At 34.5% G+C, this 23,614-nt stretch overlaps 1 protein-coding gene and 1 pseudogene across 1 annotated transcript in view; one reads left to right on the forward strand and one right to left on the reverse strand.

The window, feature by feature from the left end:
* Nucleotides 1-23,614, forward strand: part of LEMD3 (LEM domain containing 3) — a 59,913-nt gene that overhangs the window by 17,471 nt on the left and 18,828 nt on the right. The window contains exons 2-4 of the mRNA XM_039865918.1: nucleotides 15,618-15,655; nucleotides 18,521-18,587; nucleotides 20,875-20,942. Of these exons, the coding sequence (XP_039721852.1) occupies nucleotides 15,618-15,655; nucleotides 18,521-18,587; nucleotides 20,875-20,942 (173 nt within the window). The remainder of the gene's footprint in view (nucleotides 1-15,617; nucleotides 15,656-18,520; nucleotides 18,588-20,874; nucleotides 20,943-23,614) is intronic.
* On the reverse strand, nucleotides 1,835-1,952 carry LOC120605140 (uncharacterized; annotated as a pseudogene).

A 23,614-nucleotide genomic window follows, 5' to 3' on the forward strand; every position in this document is an offset into this window, starting at 1 on the left:
TAGTATAAGAGTGACAGAGAAACAGATCAGGTGAGGGTTTGTCTGGGGCACGTGCTTATTGACTGTAACAGCCAATAAAATGATTGTGGGGAATTGCATACGTTATTTTTTTTTTAGCCTTCATCCCCACGTATTTGTTTATATTATCTTGCTCTGGTACAAGTAGCTGTAAAATTTAGAAATAGATATTAGGTAAAAATCTGATATGATTCCAGTGTATGTTTTACTTTCTGTCCATTGTGTTCATGTGGAAGCATGGGTTTGACTCTTAAGGGTCCATATTTTGTAACTAACCAAAAAAAGTCTTATTTAGCCTAGTTTACGACATGTCATAACTGCTTATATTTTGTTTTATTTGGTGATTTTATTTTTTACCTAATGATGACATACTTAAATTCATCTATTTTCCAGTGACTTTTCATTTCGGTCTGGTTTCTTCTCAACTAAAAGTCAAGATGTAACTTTTAAACAGATTGTTCATAAAGTCAATGATAGGGATTTCCTTTTTAGCTCCAAATTAATTGTTTACATGTTCGTTTCAGTCATATTTCAATTTCTGTGCTTTGTCTATACACATAATGCTCTTCCCTTTTGTCAGAGCTATGCTCCTTATAGCCATTGAATGGAATGAGAACTGCTAGTTTTTTGTTTGTTTTTTAGTTCTATTTGCCTTTTCGTTGCACTGCAGCTTTTCTCTAATTTTCTTATTTGCATATTGTCTTTGTGCGACATAAAATTAAATTGGCGATAATATTTATCTCTAGTCATTTAAAATGTTAAACACATGCATTGTAATTGAGAATATTACTATGTAGAAGACCTCTTATATTTAATTGTATGGGAAATGCCTGCTGCTTTATTGCATCACACTGGATATAGTTTGTACAGTGTGTCACAGATCCTTTTTGGATCTCCAGATTCTTTTTTAGCAGTATTCTTTCAGAATAGACCTTGTTATAATACAGTTTTACTTGTATTCTTGGCAATATAAACCTTGAGGAAGTATTACAGCCAGTCTCTAGTGTGTAACAGTTAATGTTTAAAATCTCTTAATACAGTGAGCTGTCACCATGTTTAATAAGTTACAGAATTCCATTAGCATAAATTCCTTGGGGTGCCAAGTTATCTGTTGCACAGATGCTTGGTTTTATTTATAGGTTTATATCTAACCTTTGTGGGTTGACTTGCTTTTATTTTTCTATTCACTTGTCACCATGCAGTAGCATAATTCTTTAACTGGCATATGTGCAAAAACAATTTTCAAGAGATCTGTGAAAGTACTGAAAAAGCAGATCACTCAAACTTTTGGACCTTGTGCACTATAGTAAAACACCCATGATTTAAGTGGACACACCATTTTGCCTTTTTGAATATGTTCTTGTACTACTTTTCCTCCCAACATTGAGTAAAACTGTAGGAGTGTCTTTAGTTGACAAAATTAGTTGGAGGCAGAAGCCTAATCATTTCCCTCTAAAGTATTGAGCCACAAAGAGAGGTGTGTGTTTGTCTGTGTGGCGGGGGTGGTGGTGGTGGTGGGGTGGGGAGAGATTCATTATTAACTTTATATTTTATCTTAGAGTAAGGTATTGATATTTTCTTAAAGTCTAAAAGTCTTCTCTTGGATTAAACATTTTTTTGATTTGGAACTTCAATTTTAGTTACCAGTGAGATTCAGTAACCAATTCTACCAGATATTGTTCTTTGAATTATGGATTCCCTATGAAGATATCAGAGCTTGTTTTTGTTTTTGTTTTTTAGGCGAGGCAACCCTTGGTTGACCTGACAGGTTGCGGGGACCTTGCCATTTTACAATCCCTTATTTTTTATTTTTTTATGCCTACAGCACCTGGTCTTCCTAGGTGATCTCCATCCAAGTACTAACCAGGTTTGACCCTGCTTAGCTTCTGAGATCAGACGGGATCGAGCTTGTTCAGGATTGCATGGCCATAGACCAGAGCTTAATTTTAGAAGGGATAAACTATCAAAGTCTTTTAAATGTGTAATATTTTGATATTTTCTTGATTTGCTAGTGATCTGACTTTCTAATTTGGTAATAATTTTATTTTATGTAAATGAAGCCAGTCTTGTTCAATTACAGATTGGGTGAATTACCTCCAACTCAATAGATTAAGCATATTAGAAAATAATTTTTAACATTCGTGAAACATTTACTATTTTTAACTTTTGTTTTTGTTTTGGTCTTTTTTGTTTTAAATTTAATTAGTTCCAAGTATACAGATCATTGGTTAGACATCTATATAGCTAGTAAAATGATTCCCCCAATTGCTGCCTCCCTCCCCTGACCCTCCACCTAGCCAATGTATTAATGGTAATTGCATTCCCTATGCCGTGCTCCCTATTCCCGTGACCATCCATCAGCTACTAATTTGTACTTCTTTAACCCTTCGCCCCATTCTCCCAGCCCCCCAAAACCCACTCCCCTCTGTTACCAAATTGTCCACTATATTTGTGAGTCTGGTTTTGATTAGTTTGTCCTTTTTATTCTTTAAATTCCACATGTAAGTGAAATCATATAGTGTTTATCTTTCTCTGTCTGATTTAAATACCTTCTAGGACCATTAAAGCAATATCTTTTTCTATCCCCTTCCTTTTTATATGTTAGGGGTCTTATTTTCTTATCCTTTCAGTCACTCATATATCTTTTGGTTGGAGCACTTAATTCTTTTCCATTTAAGGTACTTGTTGATAGGCATGTAGTTGTTACCATTCTTTATTCCTGTTTTTGATACATGTTTTTTCTTCTTAAAGAAGTCCCTCCAACATTTCCTGTAATACTGGCTTAGTAGTGATAAATTCCTTTAGCTTATTTTTGTCTGGGAAGCTCTTTATCTGTCCTTCAACTCTAAATGATAGCTTTGCTGGATAAATTATTCTTGGTTGTAGATCCTGGATCTTTATCGTGTCGAATATTTTCTGCCAAACCCTTCTGTCCTGCATAGCTTCTTTTGAGAAATCAGCTGCCAGTCTTATGGGTGTTCCCTTATTAGTAATTATTTCTTTTTCTCTTGCTGCTTTTCATATTCTTTCTTTGTATTTAACCTTTGGCATTTAAATTATGATGTGTCTTGGTGTGAGCCTCTTTGGATCCCTAATTTTTAGAATTCTCTGAGCTTCCTAGGGTTTTATGTCCATTTCTTTCACCAAGTTAGGGAAGTTTTCCATCATTTTTTCAAATAACTGTTCAATATCTTGATTTTCTTCACTTAACGCCGATCAGACAAATATTTGGAGCCTTAATAGTGTCCCATATCCTTCTTAAATTATTTTTATAGTCTTGGCATCCTTTTTTTTGCCATTCTGATTGAGTGTCCTGATTGGCTTTCACGTCCTCTAGGTAGGGTATTTGATCCTCTTCTTTATTCACTTTATTCCTTTGTTTATTCTGTTTAATATACTTCTCATCTCAGATAATGTGTTTTCCATTTCAGACTGGTTCCCTTTTATAATTTCCATTTCCATTTTTATCTCTTTGTTGGAGTTCTCTATGCTTTATAACGAGTGTTTTGAACTCTGCATCTATCAGATTACTTGACTCCATTATATCTGGATCTCTGTTCTGTTCTGTCATATGGCTTCTGTTTCTTTGTCTTCCCATTTTAGCTGCCTGTTTCTATGTACTAAGCAAAGCTCCTAAGTCTCCTGGTCTTATTAGTGTGGGTGAAGTAGATGTCCAGTGGCACAGTTCTGAAAGGGGTTCAGCTGTAGGCCAAACTTAGCCCAAGCCTCTGCCCCTCGGGGGCCACCTGTTAAGATTCAGCAAGCAATCCATAGATGCTGTGCTTATAGTTGCCTCAAAAGGCCACAAAGAGAAACCAAGGCCAGCTGCCTCCACCAGTGTGAGTTTCAGCAAGGAGCACCTGACTCGCTGAGGATACACCTGGATATGGCTTGGTTGGGGATTGAGTTGGGGTAGGAGGTGTTTCAGGGAATCCTCTGAGTGGAGCGACCTCTGTTATCCAGTTTGATGGCATCACAGCTATGGTGGTGCTGTGTCCAGTGCACTGGTAGTGGGGAGGGCTCAACAGGGAAAAGTGGATACCGGCACTTCTGTACAGAGTGAGTCTTGCCTTGGCCCTCACTCTGACAATGTGTCCCTGGTATCCCCTGCACACCGCCAGGTGGGCACTGGTACTCACAGCGAGCAGGTCTGTCACCACGAAAATCTGCTTGCGGATGCGTGCCCTTTAAGAGGCATCTGCCGCTGCCGTAGCCTCCATCTCACTCACCCGCTCCTGACCCAGCAGCCCTGCGTTGTCACCCTGTCCTACCTTCTGCCGTTGCAGGGTGTTTTCTTGGATTTCTCTGTAGTTGTATGGCTTGTTCCTCTAGATCCCAGGCGATTTTTCCTTGCTACTGCTCCTTGTTTCCGTCACAATTTTGATTTGGTCGCCAGAGGGATGAACAGAGACTCTATCATCTATGCCATTTTTTCTCCTCCAAAACATTTACTTTTTAAAAAATTACTAAACATAAGCTCCTATATTTTGGCTATTTTTTTTTATATGCCAAGTTTCTGACATTTTAGTGAAAAATATAATATCTTATTTGTAGATGTAAATTATATGATTTTAAAAAGTACAATTATTATTACCTGGGTCTGTCTAAAACAACAAAACAAAACCTTACATTATAATAACTCATAGTTTTTGCAAAAAAAGAAACTTCAGTTTTTGGTTTTTCAGAATTTTAGAATGAATCGGAAGGAAGGAAATGTTTTTTTCTTGTACAATAAGCTGCAGTTTTTAAAATTGGAGCTAATATATTGTAATATCTAGGTATTGAAGTCATCTTTTACCAGTTCTCTGATAGGCTTTTAGCACCACTAATAAATATTTTTTTGTTTTTTTGTTTTTTATTTTTAATTAAAAATTTTAATTAAATAATTTCTTATTTTTCAATTACAGTTGACATACAATATAATTAGTTTCAGATGTACTGCATAGTGATCGTTTATATAACTTATGAAGTAATCACCCTAATCTAGTACCTATCTGACACCATCCATAGTTATTACAATATTGACTATATTTTCTATGCTATACTTTACATCCCCATGACTATTTTGCAACTACCAATTTGTACCTCTTACTCTTTCCCTCTCTTTCTCCCTTCCCCGCTTCACTCATCTTTCTTCCCCCACCCATTTGGCAACCATCAAAATGTCCTCTCTATCTTTGAGTTTGTTTGTTTTGTTTGTTTTGCTTTTCTTTTTTTTAGAATCCACATATAAGTGAAATTGTATAATATTTGTCTTTTTATGGCTGACTTACTTAATCAGTATAGTACTCTCTAGGTTCATTCATGTCGTTGTAGATGGCAAAATTTCATTCTTTTTTATGGCTGTGTAATGTTCTATTGTATATATGTACCAATTCTTTATCCACTTATCTATTGATGGACACTTGGGTGGCTTCCACATCTTGGCTATTGTAAATACTGCTGCAATGAACATATAGATGCATGTGTCTTTTTGGATTAGTGTTTTGAATTTCTTCTGGGAAAATGCCAACCATTGAGATTACTGAGTCCTTCTTTGTCTCTTGTTATAGTTTTTTTTTAAAGTCTACTTTGTCTGGTATAAGTATTGCTACCTCAGCTTTTTTTTTTTTCTTTATTTCTATTTTTATGAAATATCTTTTTCCATCCCTTTACTTTCAGTCTGAGTGTGTCTTTTGATTTGAAGTGAGTCTCTTGAGCATATGTAAGAGTCTTGTTTTCTTATCCATTCAGCCACCCTGTGTCTTTTGATTACATTAGAGATGTAGTTATTGTCATTTTATTATTCATATTTTTTATCTTTTTTTTTCTTAAGGAAGTCCCTTAATTTCTTGTAATACTGGTTTGGTGGTGATGAACTCCTTTAGCTTCTTGTCTGGGAAGTTCTTTATCTGTCCTTTGATTCTAAATGATAGTTTTGCTGTATAATCTTGGTTGTAGGTCCTTGGTTTTCATCACTTTGAATACTTCCTGCCCATCCCTTCCGGCCTGCAAAGTTTCTGTTGAGAAATTAGCTGACAGTCTTATGGGAGCTCCCTTGTCGGTAACTAATTGCTTTTCTCTTGCTTTTAAGTTTCTCTCTTTGTCTTTAACCTTTGGCATTTTGGTTGTGATGTATCTTGGTGTTGGCCTCTTTTCGTTCACCTTGTTTGGGACTCTGAGCTTCCTGGGCTTGTATATTTATTTCCTTGGCCAGTTTATGGAAGTTTTCGTCATTATTTCTTGAATTAGGTTTCAATTCCTTGTTTTTTCTCTTCTTCTGATATCTCTATGATGTAAATGTCGGTACGCTTGATGTTTTCCCAGAGGCGCTTTAAACTCTCCTTATTTTTTTGGATTATTTTTTCTCGTTGCTGTTCCGATTGGGTGTTTTCCGCTATCTTCTAAATCTCTGATTCAATCCTCTGCTTCATGTAATCTACTGTTGATTCCTCCTAAGGTATTCTTCATTTTGACTGGTTCTTTTTTATGTTTTTTTATCTCCATTTTTTATGTTTCCAGTCTTTTTGTTGAAGATTTCACTGATATCATTGCATCCTTATAATCAGTATTTTGAACTCTGCATCTGGTAGATTGCTTGTCTCCATTTTGTTTAGTTCTTTTTCTGGAGTTTTGTTCTGTTCTTTCGTTTGGGACATGTTTCTTTGTCTACCCATTTCGGCTGCCTCTCCATGTTTGTTTCTAAGTATTAGGTAGAGCTGCTATGTCTTCCAGTCTTGGCATGGTGTCCTTATGTAGTAGGTTTCCTGCGAGTCCCAGTGGCACAGTCTCCTTGGTCACTTGAGCCAGGTGCTCCAGGTATGTCCTTTGTGTGGGTTGTGTATACTCTCTACTTGAGCCTTGATTGCTATTGGCACATCAGTGGGAGGGATAGACTTTCAGGCTGATTGGTTGTGAGCACTGGGTGTGACTATAGTGGAGGAGCTGTTGTGCAGGGACTGGCCTTACAGAGTAGGATTCGATTTAGTGGGGCTCTAGTACCTACTGAGTCTGCCCTGTGGGTGTGTCGTTTGTGGAGGTGTTTGAGTGGTGCTCTGATGTGGACTGAAGCCGGTGTGTTGGTTCTTGGGCCTCTTAGGGACTCTGGTGCAGGTCGAGTTCAGCCACTACCTGTGCCCTGTCTGGGACCACTTGGTATGAGCTACAAAGTGATTTGCATGTAGATGACACTTGTTCTTGGCTTGGAGATATCTGGGAAAGGCTGAGCTGTGTACCGAAGCTGGCTATCTCTAGTGCTGAGCTTACAGGTGCTCAGCAAGAGTATGGGGCACTCCAAGGCCAGATGCTGCTTGTTTGGATTTTGTGAACCTTTGAGACATTTTGGGAAAGTTTGCAGCATGCGCCAAGACAGGCCATTTGTATCGAAAAGCTACTAGAAGTGGCTTGGGTGGGCCTGCAAGTTGGATGGAGCGGGGCCTTAAGGAATCACCAGGGTAGGGGGAACAGTGTTAGCCAGGTTGATGGAGACTCAGATCTGGTGCCCACCTGTGTGTGCACTCTGGGTGGTGGGAGGGTTCAACAGTGGCTTCTGCTAGTACTTCTGTCTGAGAGAGAGCTGCACCTCTAGTGCGAACAATTTAGTTCATCCCTGTATGTCCCTGGTACCTTTGAGCTGCTGCCCCAGTGCTGAACTTCAGAACTGGTGAGTCTGTCAGTGAGTAAGTCTGTGTATGGAACCTCAGAACTAGTGAGTCTGTCAGTGAGTAAGTCTGTGCATGGACCCTTTAAGAGGAATGACTATGACTCCAGCAGTCATCTATCTCAGCGAGTTGAGACCCTTCACTCTTCAGGGGGTAGGTACCTCTGCAGCAGAGATAGCCCTCCCAATTTTTAGCTGCTACACGTGGGTATGGGACCAGCCCCTTCTCCACCTCTCCTCTCCAGTCTCAAGATGGCTTCTTCTTTTGTATATCCTTAGTTACAGGACTTCTGTTCAGTTAGACTTAGGCGATTCTCAGTAATGGTTGTTCTGTAATTTAGTTGTAATTTTGAGGTGGTCATAGGAGTAGGTGAGCACAACATTTCTCTACTCTGCCATCTTGACCAGAAGCCTCCCGTTTTGTTTTTTATACTTTCTTCCTCTAGCATTTTATTATGAAAAATTTCAAAAATAAAATTTTAAGAATTGTGCTGTGAACACTCATATACCCACACCTAGATTCTACAGTTAACATTTTCTGTATTTGCTTTATTATATATCTTATACATTATCCATTATTTGTTTTAAAAAATGTATTTCAGAGTAAGTTGAAGATGTTAGGATACTTACTTTACCTTTATATACTTTATGCATGTTATTAATTAAAATGAGATTTGTTTTTTTAGGTATAATTTGCATATGTTATACCATCAGATGAGTTTTGACAAATTGTTCAGCTGTGTAAATTAAACTTCTACAGGTAGAGAACATTACTTTCACCTTCAAAAGTTTTCTCATGTCCAGTCAGTACTCCATCACTATTCTGATTTGTTCACCATATGTCAGTTTTGCTGCTCTAAAACTTCATATAAGTGGATTCATGGAATACTCTTTTATAAAGCCTTTTTCACTCAGCATATTTTTGAGATTCATCAATGTTACTTTTTCTAGTACTTCATTCCATTTTATTACTCTTGGTTTATTTTTATAGCTGAAATGTATTTTAGGCAGCAATTATTTGCCCCTTCCTGAATTCTTAAAACATACTATATAAACTTCAAGGTTGTATTGATTACATTGTATATCATGCCTACTCATTTATCTTTACTGTTGTTTAAGCAGCATGTTCTCTGAATATTGTATGTAGAATATGTTCCATAAATACTTGTTCAACAGTTTGTGGTTAAAAAAGTCTTACAGCTTTTGTTACAGAGATTCCAAATGTGGGGTACAATTTTAATGTGAAATTAGTGTTTGGTTAAAGACAACTTTCAGTTAGTCTTAGAAAGTTTTCTTCCTCAGTGAGTAATGTGAGACTTTCAGTGAGTAAATGTGAGACTTTCAAATGACCATGAGGTTGAAATAGACTGTAATGTTCTTTGTCACAATGAAGTGAAGAATACGAACCAACAAAATAATAAAGCTATTTTAAATTTAATTTTGACCCTTTATTTCCTTGGACACGTATTTCAGTTTTCATTATGTTCTTAGTACTTTGATGTCCACATTTAAAGCCCTTTTTATTTTTATCATATAGAATTACTGTATATGTTTTGTTATTCCCTAAGAATAGCTGTTTGGAAGTAGCATGGGAATGTTGCCTCTCTCAAAATAGGGCCAGTAAAAAGTTGGGAGTCCTATAGTCCTACATGAGAAGTAGATTAGCTTTTGAGGTTTTGCTCTCCTTCCCTTCTTCATTCATTATTCCTATCTAGGTCTGTACCGCTGTAAATCCAGATAGATAGGTGGCGTTAAAATGGAAAGGTTATTTATAAATAGAACAAAGGTGGTACAAAAGTTTACTTTAGGCAAGTTTTATAGTAGACAATTTTGTCCATAAAACTTTGTTCATTTTTGTTGATTTAATGTCAATATTCACTGTAATTTATTAAATATACTTGGAGTGAATTGTTCTTGTCTTTTAGAATGACCTTATATTTAATAGAACCATGAATCAATTCGAGAACTTTCAGAGCACAAATGGGCAACGTGCTGTGTTGCAAAAGAATGTACTGTCTTGTTCACCCTGTTCATTTTTAGATTAGTCTGGCTGATGGTGAAATGCAAAAGTGTTTGCCACACAGGTGCAGTGTTCTGCAGCTGTTGGAAACATTTGCTCCTTACCCACCACCCCCATTTCTTCACATATAATTATGCTCTGTTTAAACTATTAATGCTAGAAGATGGGATTTGAGAATTTGAATGTCTGTTTATAAAAAGGTACAACTTAGATAATTAGTCATTTGGTCAGCTGAGTTTAACTGCCTAGATGGCTTGACGTTTCCAAAGACTAAAACCTAGATTTAAGGTTGTGAAGTTTTAGAATTATAAGGGACTGCCTTTGGAAGTACATGTCTGCAGAGTTACTGCCTTCAAAACTGAACTTCTTGGGGACAAGGCTTATATAATTTCATTTTTCGAATCTCCTGCAACTAGCATAATGTCTGGCACAGAGTAAGCATTTGATATATATTTGTGAATATCTTGTGTTGGAAGATGAATCCAAAATGCAATTTAAATGTGGTATGGTTCTAAATCAGAAAATTATGATTTCTTTGAAGACTGATGCCTCGTGGTAAATTTTATAGTTTTCTTATGAACAAAGTGCCATGGCAGCAGAGAGAAGCAGAGTAATTAATGCTGCCCAAGGTAGTCATGGGACACTATATTTTGATATATCATGGAAAATCTTTTGTCAGACTACAGTTAGAGAACTTGGTTTTGAAGAGTGTTCCTTATCTAAGAGACAACAGAGTATTCTCCAACAACAATGTCTTTTCCTCCTTATCCCCATTTTGGGCATTTTTCATGTATTACATCATAAGGAGATTAAAGTTAACTGATTCTAAATCTGAAAGTTCTAGAGAAGAATGTTTTCTTTAAACTAAATATTTTATTTTCTGTAGTTGTTTTTTCTATTCTGAAAAGAATGTAGGTTTTGGAATCAGACAGAGGTTTGAATCCCTTCTTTTTGAATCCCAGCTTTTTAAAAACTGCATTTACCTCTAAGACTCAACCTAACCTTATCATGCATCAGATTCTGTCCACAAAAATGGAGGTAATACCTGCTCTAAAATAGTGGTGTAAGGGTTAAATGAGTTAATTCCTGAGTGCATGACATCAGTATTCCTGGAACATGTCAAGTGTATAATATAGTTTGGTAGCTATAATCATCATGCTGTACATTAGGTCCCAAGAACTTATTAATCTTATAACTAGAAGTTTGTACCCTTTGACCAATATCTCCTCTTTTCTTCCACCACCCAGCCTCTGGTAACCACCATTCTATTCTATTTCTGAGAGTTTGGCTTTTTTAGATTCTACATATTAGTGACATACAGTATTTGACTTTCTCTGACTTATTTCATTTAGCATAATGCTTTTGTAAGGTTCATGCATGCTGTTGCAAATGTCAGGATTTCCCTCTTTCTCATGGCTGACTAGTATTCCATTCGTGTGTATGTGTGTGTGTGTATACATACACCTTTTTTATCCATTCATCCATTGTCAGGCTTTTGTAAATGTTTGTGGCTATTGTAAATAATTCTGCAGTGAACATGGGTTGCAGATATCTCTTCAAGATTCTGTTTTCATTTCCCTTAAATTTATACTCAGAAATGAGATTTGCTGGATCACATGGTAGTTTTATTTTCAATTTTTTTGAGGAATTTCTGTACTGTTTTCCATAGTGACTATACCAATTAACATTTCCACCAACAGTGCACAAAAGAAACAAGGTTTCTTTTTCTCTATACACTCACCGACATTTGTTATCTTGCCTTTTTGAGGATAGCCATTCTAACAAGTTTGAGTTGATATCTCATTGTGGTTTTGATTTGCATTTCCCTGGTGATTAGTGATGTTGAACACCTTTTCATGTACCTGTTAGATGTTTGTATGTCTTCTTTAGAAAAATGTTTCTTCATTTCCTCCTGATAGAATATTTTTGTTTACTAATAATTGATAGTATTTTCAAATATTCAGAACAGAAAAAATGTCGAGGTAGACTGATGTTGGCTGTTCTGATCCAGAGAAAGCAGGAGGAAAGCACCCTGAATGAATTATTTCCTGTTTTCCTGGTTCACGAAGAGCAAATCATTTATTCTTTAAATGCTTAAGACTCTTAAACTTAATCGATAGAGTGGCCTGCTCCTTATTACATGTGCCTTCCTTTTAAAACATAAGCCAACTAGCATGCTTCCAATTTTCTAAGGTTTCTCTGTCCGAGTTATATGTAATAGTTTTCAAGGCCGTACATTATCTGTACCTACTGACTCCCTTACCAGTTTGACTTTATTTCTTGCTGTTTGCCCTCTCATCCACTCTGCTCCATTTCCAGTAGTGACATGGCAGGCATGCTACCCCTTCACAGTCTGTGTGCGCTTCTTGTTCTTTCTGTCTGTAAAGCACTTTCTTGAGGTATCCACATGGCTTGTTCCCTCTGCTCCCTTAGGTTTCTTTTCAAATGCAATCAATCTTCTTAGTATGGCCTTCTCTTACCATCTTATATAATATTGCTTCCCTTCCTCACATGTCGAGCACCATTCCTGCTGTTTTACCTCTAAAGAGCTTAGAGCCATTTGACAGTATATATTTTAAAAATGTATTTGTTGTCTCTTTTAACTCCTCTAGAACATAAGCTCCTTGAAGGCAGGGATATTTTTTTTTTATTTATGGCCATATTTTTTGTATCTAGCACAAAATACTCAATAAATATTTGTTTATCTTTCTTTAATAAATAAATGTTTTTCTTTCTGAGTTAAAGAATTTTGGTCATCAGACTTTTCCATTTTACTGCTATTGAATGGCCAAAATGGAGTCTTCCTAAGTAGAACATCAGTTTATTTGGTCAACGTTAAATATACTTTATGAATACATTTGTAGTTCAATATCCTTGATTTTTCCCCTTTTTATCTGGGAATTCATAATAATTGATAAATTTGATCTTAGCCTAAGAAAATGAAGAAAAGGTTTATACTTGACAGACAGGATCAGTAAAACTAGTACAGTTTTGGAATTGATGTGTGTGTGAGAGAGAGAGGTTTGGAAAAGGAAAAGTCAACAATGTGTCTTATAAGTAAGTCGGAAAGTATCACAAGATTAGAATTAGATCCATGAAGCAGAATGTGATGGAAAATCATTGGACAATTTTGAAGGGTCTATTAGTAAATTAAAGAAACATTTTTAGGAATTTGACTTTACAGTCAGTAAGATAGTTTTAAGGAAAGAAGTCAAAATATTATGGACATTTACAAAGAAAAGTTTGTTATATTTGAGGTTTGAAATCATTTGAACAAGAAAGGTGAAGGAGAAATGGTCAAACAAGGAGAATTTGAAAAAAAGTAATTTTAGGGGTGTAGGATATAAAAGAGAACAATACCAACTCGAAAATGTCTTTAAGGTTTGCCTTTGAGAGAATGGAAGTAAAGTTTGAAATAACAACTTGACATTATCATTGCTTTAGGATAAGGGATAAGAAATATAATTTACTCTCAGGTCCATCCCTAGAAAAGAGAGTAATAAATCAGGTGGCAATTTTTTGCCGTGGAATGCTCTTGGAATATGATTTCTTCTACAATTGCCCAATATGCAGGGGAGGGAGGAATGTTTTCACTAGGTGTAACAACATGTGTTGTTTCATTAAAGATTGTAGGTAATTTGGATGAGATAAAAGATATTGGTGTGGTTTTTAGAAATACTGAAATGATTTGAGGGAAGAAAAGTTAGATGTATAAAGATGCTTTTATACATTTTAAGGGCTTTTGGTTTGTTACAATTGCTGTTTTTAAATGGAATTTCTTTTCTAAAACTTAATCTCAAGGCTACATTTTACTTCTGTTGTTAATTCAGTAGGTCTGTGTTAATTTAATAGGTGACAATTGTCATGGGAAATTGAGGGAAATTCTTTTTAACAGAAGTTGTGTAGGATGGAAGGTATATTGTTGAATTTTTAGATATGTTATACTCTCCTGTATCTTAGCCCATTAGACAAGAAGCAGAAATCTAGAAAGATACAAAGGGCAGAGCAGTGTTTTCAACAGAATTATTGTTCTGCTCTTTGGCTTTCTTTTTGTTATCTTATCCCTCTCCCTTCCTAGTTGCTCAGAACATACCCTTCGTCAACTTCCTGCAGAATTTAACACTTTCACTTCAGTGTTAACACACAGTAGAATAAAGAAGGGTGGATTTAGTCTAGATAGCACAACAAGCACTTTTCAAGCACTAAAATATATGCCCAATATTATGCTTGGCTCTAGGCACACAAACACGAATGACACATGGTCCCTGTGATGGAAACTCACAGTAGAGCAATCTAGTGGGAGAACATTACAATCTACAGCAATTCTTTCATTGTGATAATTGAAAAGCTAGCTTTCCATTTAATAATCTCGACAAAAATAATTTTGTATACAGTCAAAAAATAATGCTGTCATGGCTTTTCTTCATAGACATTAAAACCTGTGTTTTAGAGTCACATGTTTTAATATATTTTAGAATTATTCTTATAAAGAGCAAATAAAATACCTGATTTTATTATTATTTAAACCAATTTTAGCCAGATTTTTATTTTAGCTAGATAGCTAATGCAACTTTTGGTAGTATATTTAACTAAATATAGCTTTATTTTAAATTGTTTAAATTTTACATTAATAAAAATTAATATTCTTAAAAGCGTCTTTTTAATCCAAGAGTGTTCTGCTTCTTAACATTTTATTTAAGCTATATTATTTCTTCTCCCTATTCCTCCATTGAGTACTTTTGATCTTTCAGAAATTTTTCTTTCCCAGCATTAAAACCCTGTTGCAATATAGAAAAATGTTGTCTAAAAATCCATTAGCAAAATCACTTTAGATGATAGGATACATTTTTTCCTTGCTTTTTTATTTTACCTTGTTAAACTGGTCTTACACATGAACTTTCTTAGAATCAGGCAGTTCCTGGTTCCTATGGGACTTCCTGTTTTCTCAAATAAAAATAGAAAAGTACCTAAGAAAGGAAACCTAGTCAGTGTGAAGTACTTTGCAGGCTCAGTTAGGCTTAGTTGTGACCTGGATTATAGAGATCTAGGTATTAAAGCTTTGAGTATTTTCACATGTGATTTAAAAATAGATAATAAGAGGTTCTAAATTATAATCATGAGAGATGCTTCATATTCAGCCATAAATTTGTTTGTATTTTTGGGGGGGTAAGTGGGTATAGGGAGGCCAGATAGAAGGTGGTAAATCCTTTCTTTATAATATTTATTGGAAATCCAAAGTTAATACTGGGACTTAATTCTTAGCTATTTTGGTCTGTATATTAGTTTCTTGCCACTTTTTCAGATATTAGCAAGGATTAGGAAGGTCCTTTTTAATCATTGGAAATCAGAATTCTAAGTGAATTATTCAGTTTTAAAGCATCTTGTAGATTTCCACAAGTAATAACTGCTTTTAGAAATTTTTTGAAGAGAAACCAAGTTAAGGCAAAAACAAATGATACAGTCATTAACAATAACAATAACCGGTAACATGTATTAAGCATGTGAGGCTCTGCCAAACATTTTTATGATTTATCTCATTTAATTCTCACAACAACAGTATAAGGTAAGTGTCATTGTTACACCCTTACTTTATAGGAGGGGAAACTACAATTTAGAGCTGCTAAATAGATGTTAGCTCAAGGTCACGTTACTAGTAAATGGTGGAGCTGGAACTTGAACCCAACTGTTCTGACACCAGAGCACCTGCTCTCAATTATTATAGAGAAACACTACAGTCTCAGAGTAAGAATGGTAAGTATACTAAGTCTGAAAAGTTAATTCCCCAGCCTTTATTATCATCATTTTGTTTACATTTTATTCACATGTTTACATTCAGTTTTAGCAAAGTACATGCTGGCATTTCAGAGGACTTGTTTAGAGGAATTCTAATTCTCATTTAAAATTATGCTAATAGTTCTTTTTTTCTTCTTTCCTTGATAGTAAAAAACCCCTTTGATGAAACATTTGGAAAAATACAAGTAAGTAAAAGATACTGATATTCTGTCTCATGATAAAAATGTTAGGTTGACTATCTACTAAAAAATAGTATTATTTAAAAAAGGTTCTTTAAGGCTGAAGCAATAAATTTTCTTATTTTGCATATTCCTTAACTTATTTTGTGTATAATCAAATCTGACACTTTATCACTTTAAGGTAAAAGCCAGCTGTCTAGTAAAATGGCAGTGGTATGTGGTCTGGGGACCTGGTCTTACTCTTAAAAGTATTCCTGTTTTTGTAAGTTGTTGGATACCCTAGTAGTTCTGTCCACTTTGATCTCATCTTGTCTCTCTTCGGATTTTTGGCTCATTGGCATGCCTGTTCAACCATTAGGAAGGCAAAGGATTTAGAAACATATCCCCTGGGTTATGTTTATGATTAATTTTATGATTAATTTTCTTTTTAAAGGACCTATAATATTAATTTTAGCCTATTACTCATGAAAATATGTTTCACTTATCGTCATTATAGGTACTTCAAAAATGACAATATTTGAGTTTATAATATATAAGTATTAATTTTTTATTATAGAAACTGACAGTAATAGAGACCAGTATAGACAACATTATTTGTTGTGATGAAGACTATCTAATAATGTGTATTCACATTCACAGAATATTACTTTAGATTGTTAGAATGAGACTTTGTAAAGATTATAGTAATATTCTATTATGATATTTGTTTTTAAAAAAGTTATTTTATCAGTTACAATATTAAGTACAACAGTACTTCTGGCATAATTTAAATTTGTACAATGTATTCACTGAACATTGGAAATACAAGGCTTTATTTTCTTCTGTTTAATTTTCCCCATGGGGAAAACTAAAGTTCTGAACCTCTAAATAATAGTAATAATTGTAATGAAAATGATGGCAGTTCACTTATATTACATACTTATTCTGTGGCAGGCATGCTAAGTGTTTCAAATCTATTATTGTCATTTAATCAGAGACTTGATACAAACAATTTAAGAATATGTTTGAGGAGAAAATTGGCTGAGGATAGAAGAGAGAAATATTTAAAGATGATGATATATGAGAAAATTTGGTACAGTCACTGTACAGTTTAATTCCCCCGCCCCCCAGAATAAGAACTTTGCTTCAGAGAATGATGTATGCTACTAAAAGAAAATCTGGACTTTACCAAAACAATTAGAAAGTAGCTATCTCTAATGATAGAATTATTTTTGTTTAATGAAAGATTACTTGAAAGCTTATTTTAGATATGTATTTTTAGATATTGGTAGATCTTTAACTTGTTTTCAAGGTGATTAGGAAAGCCACTAGTTAGACACATTTTTAAGCTGAATGTTAGGAGACAATCCGAAAAGCAGTTAGAATGGAAGAAGACTGTAATGAAACTGTATACCAGTATAAGTTTCTGTAAAGAAAATAATATTTGATTTACATACTTTTCAGATTTACTTCTAGTTGAACATATACTGGTGCTAAAGATAATTGAAGCAAAGACTTTCTATTTCTCAAAATTGGTTTGTTCATATTAATAACATAGTCCATAAAAACTATTTAAATCATAATTTAGTTGATCATTTTAAGGGCACACGATGCCCTTGTAATAAAAAATGTTCATTTTGAATAAGTTGCTATTGGAAAAATAATATTTGAAAAAATTATAGTTGAGCTTTCTTTTTGGGTGCTTAGATTCTTTGCATGAGAATGTAACAGCATATATGTTATACAGTATGAGATCCAGTTACATCTGATTAGGTTTTGTTATTCTACTTATCTCGTCCAGATGAGGTATATTCCCAGGCCTCTGATGTTCATTAAAGATGTAATCACAGAGTGTAAGTGTCATATTTTTGGATTTAGTTTTACTTTAGAAAGGGGCGAGGGGATGGACATGATCAGGATAAATAAAACAAAAAGGAAATCAGTCACATTTCCAGATGAGGGAGGAGACAAACTTTAAAGCTCCCAGCTACATTAATCCTAGAGTTTCATCAGATTTACCTTGGTTTTATGTATCAAGTCCACAAGCTACACTATCATTGGAACTCCTCATCCTATTATATTGCACATATTTATTAAAAATGATTTTATAGTTTAATGTTTCACAAATGCTGCATAGCTTTCAGAATAATGGATTTCAGCCCCTGCAGTTACTTTTTGTTGTTTGATTTTTGCAGTTTGGACTTTGAAGTTTATGTGAAGATAAGGACTGGTTTGATTCAGAATCTGGTTGAGATAAAGTTGAAGGGGAAAAAAAGCAAAAGGGTTGGAAGGAAAATAGTCAGCTGAAGGAATGTCACTTGTCTCTGTCAACCATCTCACATAAAACCAGAGACTCTGGTGGTAGGATCGTGGAGCCTTTTATGAGTTTTCTTCTTCCTGTAGTGTCGTTTATTAAGGCTGCATTGACAAAAGCATGCCACTCATAGTGTGCAAACTATTTCTGCTTCTGAATATAAAGCAATGAAAACAGATAGATGAGGTTGCATATTATTGGGCATATGTGTTACTTTCCCAGCTTTTTATATCTTGTCTGAATTTGGTTCTAGTCATATTCATCCAGTAATCTTGTCTTGCTAGACACTTCAGGAAGAAAGGAAAAAATACACAGCCCCCTCATGTATCATGAATTTATTTTGAATAGTGTATTAAACTGTTATTACCACCCTGCAACCTACCGTTTCCCCATAGTTTATATTGGTTTCTCTTAATTATGATTGCACTTAAATTAGGGGTCTCATTGCTTTAGACTACTTGGCAGGTTGCATAGACATTTCAATAGTCTTCTCTCTGGTCTCCTTTTTGAATATTACGATTATTTGGTATATGTGTTTTTCTTGGAGTCAGATATTTTATAATTTCTTTTAATTTTAGGAAAGTGAAAAAAATCTTATGATGAACACTTTATACAAGCTTCATGATCGATTGGCACAGCTTGCAGGTAATTGTTTTAATAATCATAGCCTCTAAAAATATTTTGAAAATTAATTTGCGTATGTGGCATGCTGTATGAGTAGAAGTAGTTTTTCCAAAGTCCAGTGTTATGTTTGTGGAATATTTTCTCTAGAAGTTTTTATTGCCTATATAGAGTGGATTTTTGTTTTCGTAGATAGATTTAATCAAGGTCTTTTTTTCTACCTGCCACATGTATTAGATCAAATATATATGTATATTGCATTATATAATATAATTCTAAAGTTTTATTTATTTAATTATATAATATAATTCTCAAGTTTTATTTATTTATCAGATTTCTTTACTGCATTAATTGTAACAAAATTCTGAAAGCTTAAGTATCAGTTTAAGTGAGTAAGCTAAGCAATAGATTAACCAAAATCCTAGATTAACTATAACAGTGCAGATTTTCCTTTAGGGGTTATATAGGTGTTTAAGTACATTCTAGAATTTTTTTCTCCTGGTTCATTGCTTTTTCCTTAAATTCCGCTCGTAGTAAGTCTTTAAGAGCTCTCTGGTATCAACATATCTGCAGTTAGAATAATAATGTAGGTGAATTGGTATCAAGTTTAGCACCTATAAGCTGTAGCACCTATAACTTTTTAAATTATTCTTATTTCACATACAATCTGAAAGAAGAGACTTTGGATTCTTTTCTTAAAAGCAGATACAAGAAAAGAGAAAATATATTTTTCCAAACTTTTATATGTAGCAGATCCTTTTGTAGAAACCAGATCATTGGTAGTAGCCTAATAGGTAAATGTGGAACTTCTCTGGTTGAATTGGAGGCATTTAGGGTCCTGACAGTTCCACATCCTTTCACCAATCTTACCCTTTGGATCCCTCATTCTGGTCAGTTTTTGGTCTCATAATTTTGTGTATGTCACGAAAAGCCTTCTTGGTAGTGATCGATGAACTGTCATTTGTATACTGCAAGCTAATGACATTTATTTGGTATGCCATAGCACCCAGAAATAGGTTAAGTATATACTCTTTCTAGGCATTCCTGATGTTACCACAAGCTTCTACAGCTGTCTCTACAGCATTGTTTTATGAAGTATGCTAGCTCACCATAATCTGGGGTGCTTTTAAAGATATAGATTTCCTTCCTCTAGGCAGGGGTTGGCAAACTTTATCCTGTGAAAGGGCCAGATAGTACATTTTTTAGGCTCTGCGAGCTAGATTATTTGTCACAACTACTCAGTTCTGCTATTATAGCACGAAAGCAGCCATAGATAATACATAAATGAATGAATGTGGCTGTGTTCCAATAAAACTTCATTTATAAAAACTAGTGGTAGGCCACATTTGGTCTATGGGCTGCAGTTTGCTGACCTCTGCTGTAGATCTATGGAATCTGGATCTCTCAGGATGCATTATAAACTTCGAAGACTTAGTTGTTCATCTAATAGGTATTTCTACCCTTTTCAGAACTGTGATCACTAAAACGTGGCTACTTGAACAAAAGTATAAATAGGGACATGGTTTCTTTTATGATAGAAAAATTTGCCAAGGATTTTATATCTTGTCCTTTCACATTAAAAATAATTTTTTAATTACTTGAAAGAAGCAGGGCAGGAAAAACTTACATTTGAAGTTCAATATTGAGGATAGTTGATCTCTGATAACCACAGATAGCCTGAAAGAAAAAGCTTTGGATTCTCTTATAAGTAGTTATAAGAAAAGGAAAATGTAGTTTTCTGAGCTTTTCCATGTAGTACATCCCTTTGCAGAAACCAGATTATAGTTAGAAGCTTCTATTTTCTCTGTTGATCTATGTAATAATTTTTAAGGTATGTGTACCCTTGTCAAAGATAGGCTCAGTTATACTCCAAAAATGGATGTTTTAATTCAAACTTATTTGAACACTTGAATTATTAGTTTGAGTGATAAATATGAAAGTTAGCACAATGAATTTCCCCCCTTGAAAAATACATTTCTGGAGGGCCTTGTCTATGCCCAGATGTATGGATAGGCATTAGTGTGACATGCACATATGGCTAACAATTTAATTGGGACTATAAGAGGAAGCTATGTTCTTATCTAGAACATAGATTTAAAGGTAGTGTATGTAAAGATAATTGGATTTAAAGGTAGTGTATGTAAAGATAATTGTTTATATTACTGGAATTTTTTTAGAAAATATAAATAATGTTCATCTTTATTATAATAATATAACCTATATTGTAATTTGTAAATGTTTTGGCTAATATTTGTTTTCTTCTGCTGAACATAGTATTGATTCAAAATTAATAATATGCTAATCTTTCCAGGAGATCATGAATGTGGCAGTTCTAATCAGAGAACACTCTCTGTTCAAGAGGCAGCTGCATATTTAAAAGTAAGCCATGAAATTAGAATTTTAATAGCTATGTTCTTAAAGTTTATATAAATCATTGCAATTTATATCAAAAGTACCATGCACGTGATTAATTGCACTGTTAAAAGCTTGAGCCTGCTGTTTAGTTTGAGCAGATAGAGAAAACAGAATTACTCAACATTTTTTGTTTTAGTTTGCTTTGGAACATTCTCTATGAGAGAATGCACATTAATTTGGAAAGGAAGCAAAACAAGCAGCAGTGGCGAGAGAGAAATTGAGTTAGGTTAGTAGCACGTATGCATCTAACCATTGTCATTTATTTCAAATCTTCTGCTCGAGATTAATTTCATCTCAGGGTACTAAGAGAACTTGCAGATGAATTTTATAAAGTAATGTAAGTAATCTAGGAAATCTTAGATGAAAGGAAATGTACTAGAAGGTTAAGATAGACACGTGTCATTCCGATCTCCAAAAAAGAAGAAAATAGATTTTGAAGACCATACTGGGGAGCTTGATGTCCAATTCTATAAAGATAATCTGTAAATATTTGAGTACTTACCAATGGAAATGCTAATCCCAGAAGCTGGCATGGGTTAATTGTGAACACGTCATGTCATACAAACTTCATTTCCTCCTTTTTTTATTGGTGGTAAAAAACATATAACATGAGATGTACACTCGTAATAAATTTTAAGTTTATAGTACAGTATCATTAACTATATGCACATCATTGTACTTAATATCTCTAGAACTTTTCATTTTTCGTGACTAAATCTCTATACCATCACATAGCAGCTATTCGTTTTCCCCTCCTCCCAGTCCCTGGCCACTACCGTTCCACTTTCTGTTTCTGTGAGTTTGACTACAGTATATACCTCATATAAATGGAATCAATGCAGTATTTGTCCTTCTGTGACTGGCTAACTTCACTTTGTTCATCTACATTGTAATAACATATGACAGGATTTCTTTTTTTAAGACTGAATACTATTCGTGTGTGTGTGCGTGTGTGCGTGTGTGTGTATAAAACCACATTTTCTTTATCTGTTGATCTGTTAATGGACATTTAGGTGATGTCCACTTCTTGGCTATTGTGAATAATACTGCAGTGAACATGGGGGTGCAAATATCTCTTAGAATCTGTTTCCAATTCTTTCAGATAAATAGCCCAAAATGAGATTGCTGGATCATATTATAGTTCTATCTCTAATTCTTTTAGGACTCTCCATACTGTTGTAAAGTAGCTACACCACTTTACATTTCCACCGACAGTTTACAAGTGTTCCCTTTTCTCCACATCTTTGAAAGCACTGTATTTTGATAGTGGCCATCCTAACAGGTGTAAGGTGATATCTCACCGTAGTTTTGACTTGCATTTTCCTGATGATTAGTGATGTCATGCATCTTTTCATATACCTATTGGACGTTTGTTGTCTTCTTTAGAGAAATGTCTATTGAAGTCCTTTGCCCATTTTTAAATTATGTTATTTGAGTTTTTTTGTTATTGAGTTGTAGGAATTGCTTATTTATTTTGGATATTAACCATTATCAGGTACATGGTTTACAAATATTTTTCCCATTTTGTAGGTTGCCTTTTCACTCCGTTGATTGTTTCCTTTGCTGTGCAGAAGCTCTTTAGTTTGATATAGTCTCACTTGTCTGTTTTTGCTTTTGTTGCCCGTGCTTTTGGTCTCATGTTCAGAAAATCTTTGCCAAGACCAATGTCATGAAGCTTTTCCCATGCATTTTCTTTTAGGAGTTTTATAGTTTCTTGTTGTACATTTAAGTCTTTAATCCACTTTGTGTTGATTTTTGTGTATTGTGTAATAAAAGGGTCCAATTTCATTCCTTTACGTGTGAAAATCCCAATTTTTCAACATTGTTTTTTGAAGAGACTGTCCTTTTCCCATTGTGGGTTCTTAGTATTCTTGTCAAAAATCAGTTGACCATATGTGCATGAATTTCTCTGTTTTCTTCCATTGACCTATGTGCCTGTTTTTATGCCAGTATCTTACTGTTTTGATTACTGTAGCTTTGTGATATGTTTTGAAGTCAGGAAGTGTGAGGCCTCCAGTTTTTTTGTTCTTCCTCAGAATTGTTGGACCATTCTTGCATTTCAGAAATAAATCCCACTTGGTCATGGTATATGATCCTTTTAATATGCTGTTGAATATGGTTTGCTAGTATTTTGTTGAGGATATTTTGCATTTATATATGTCAAGGATATTGGTCTGTATTTCTTATGGAATCTTTGTTTGGCTTTGGTATCAGAGTAATGCTGGCTTCATAAAATGAATGTGGAGGTATTCTCTTAGATGTTTTGGAAGAATTTGAGAAGGATTAGTGTTCATTCTTTAAATGTTTGGTAGAATTCTTCAGGGAAGCCATTGAGTTCTAGACTTTTCTTTGTTGGGAGATTTTTGATGAAGGGTTCAATCTCCTTATTAGTTATAGGTTTGTTCAGACTTTCTTTGTGATTCAGTTTTGGTAGGTTATATGTTTCTAAGAATTTCTCCATTTTTTCTAGGTTATCCAATTTGTTGGTGAGTAATTGTTCATAGTAGTCTTTCTGATCCTTTATATTTCTGTGCCATCAGTCATAATATTCTCTTTCATTTCTGGTTTTATTTATTTGAGTCTTTTTTTTTAGCTAAGGGTTTGTCAATTTTGCTCATCTTTTTTTTTTTTTTTAA

Source organism: Pteropus medius, unplaced genomic scaffold (genome assembly GCF_902729225.1).
Source record: "Pteropus medius unplaced genomic scaffold, Ma_sr-lr_union100, whole genome shotgun sequence".
Lineage (NCBI taxonomy): Eukaryota > Metazoa > Chordata > Mammalia > Chiroptera > Pteropodidae > Pteropus > Pteropus medius.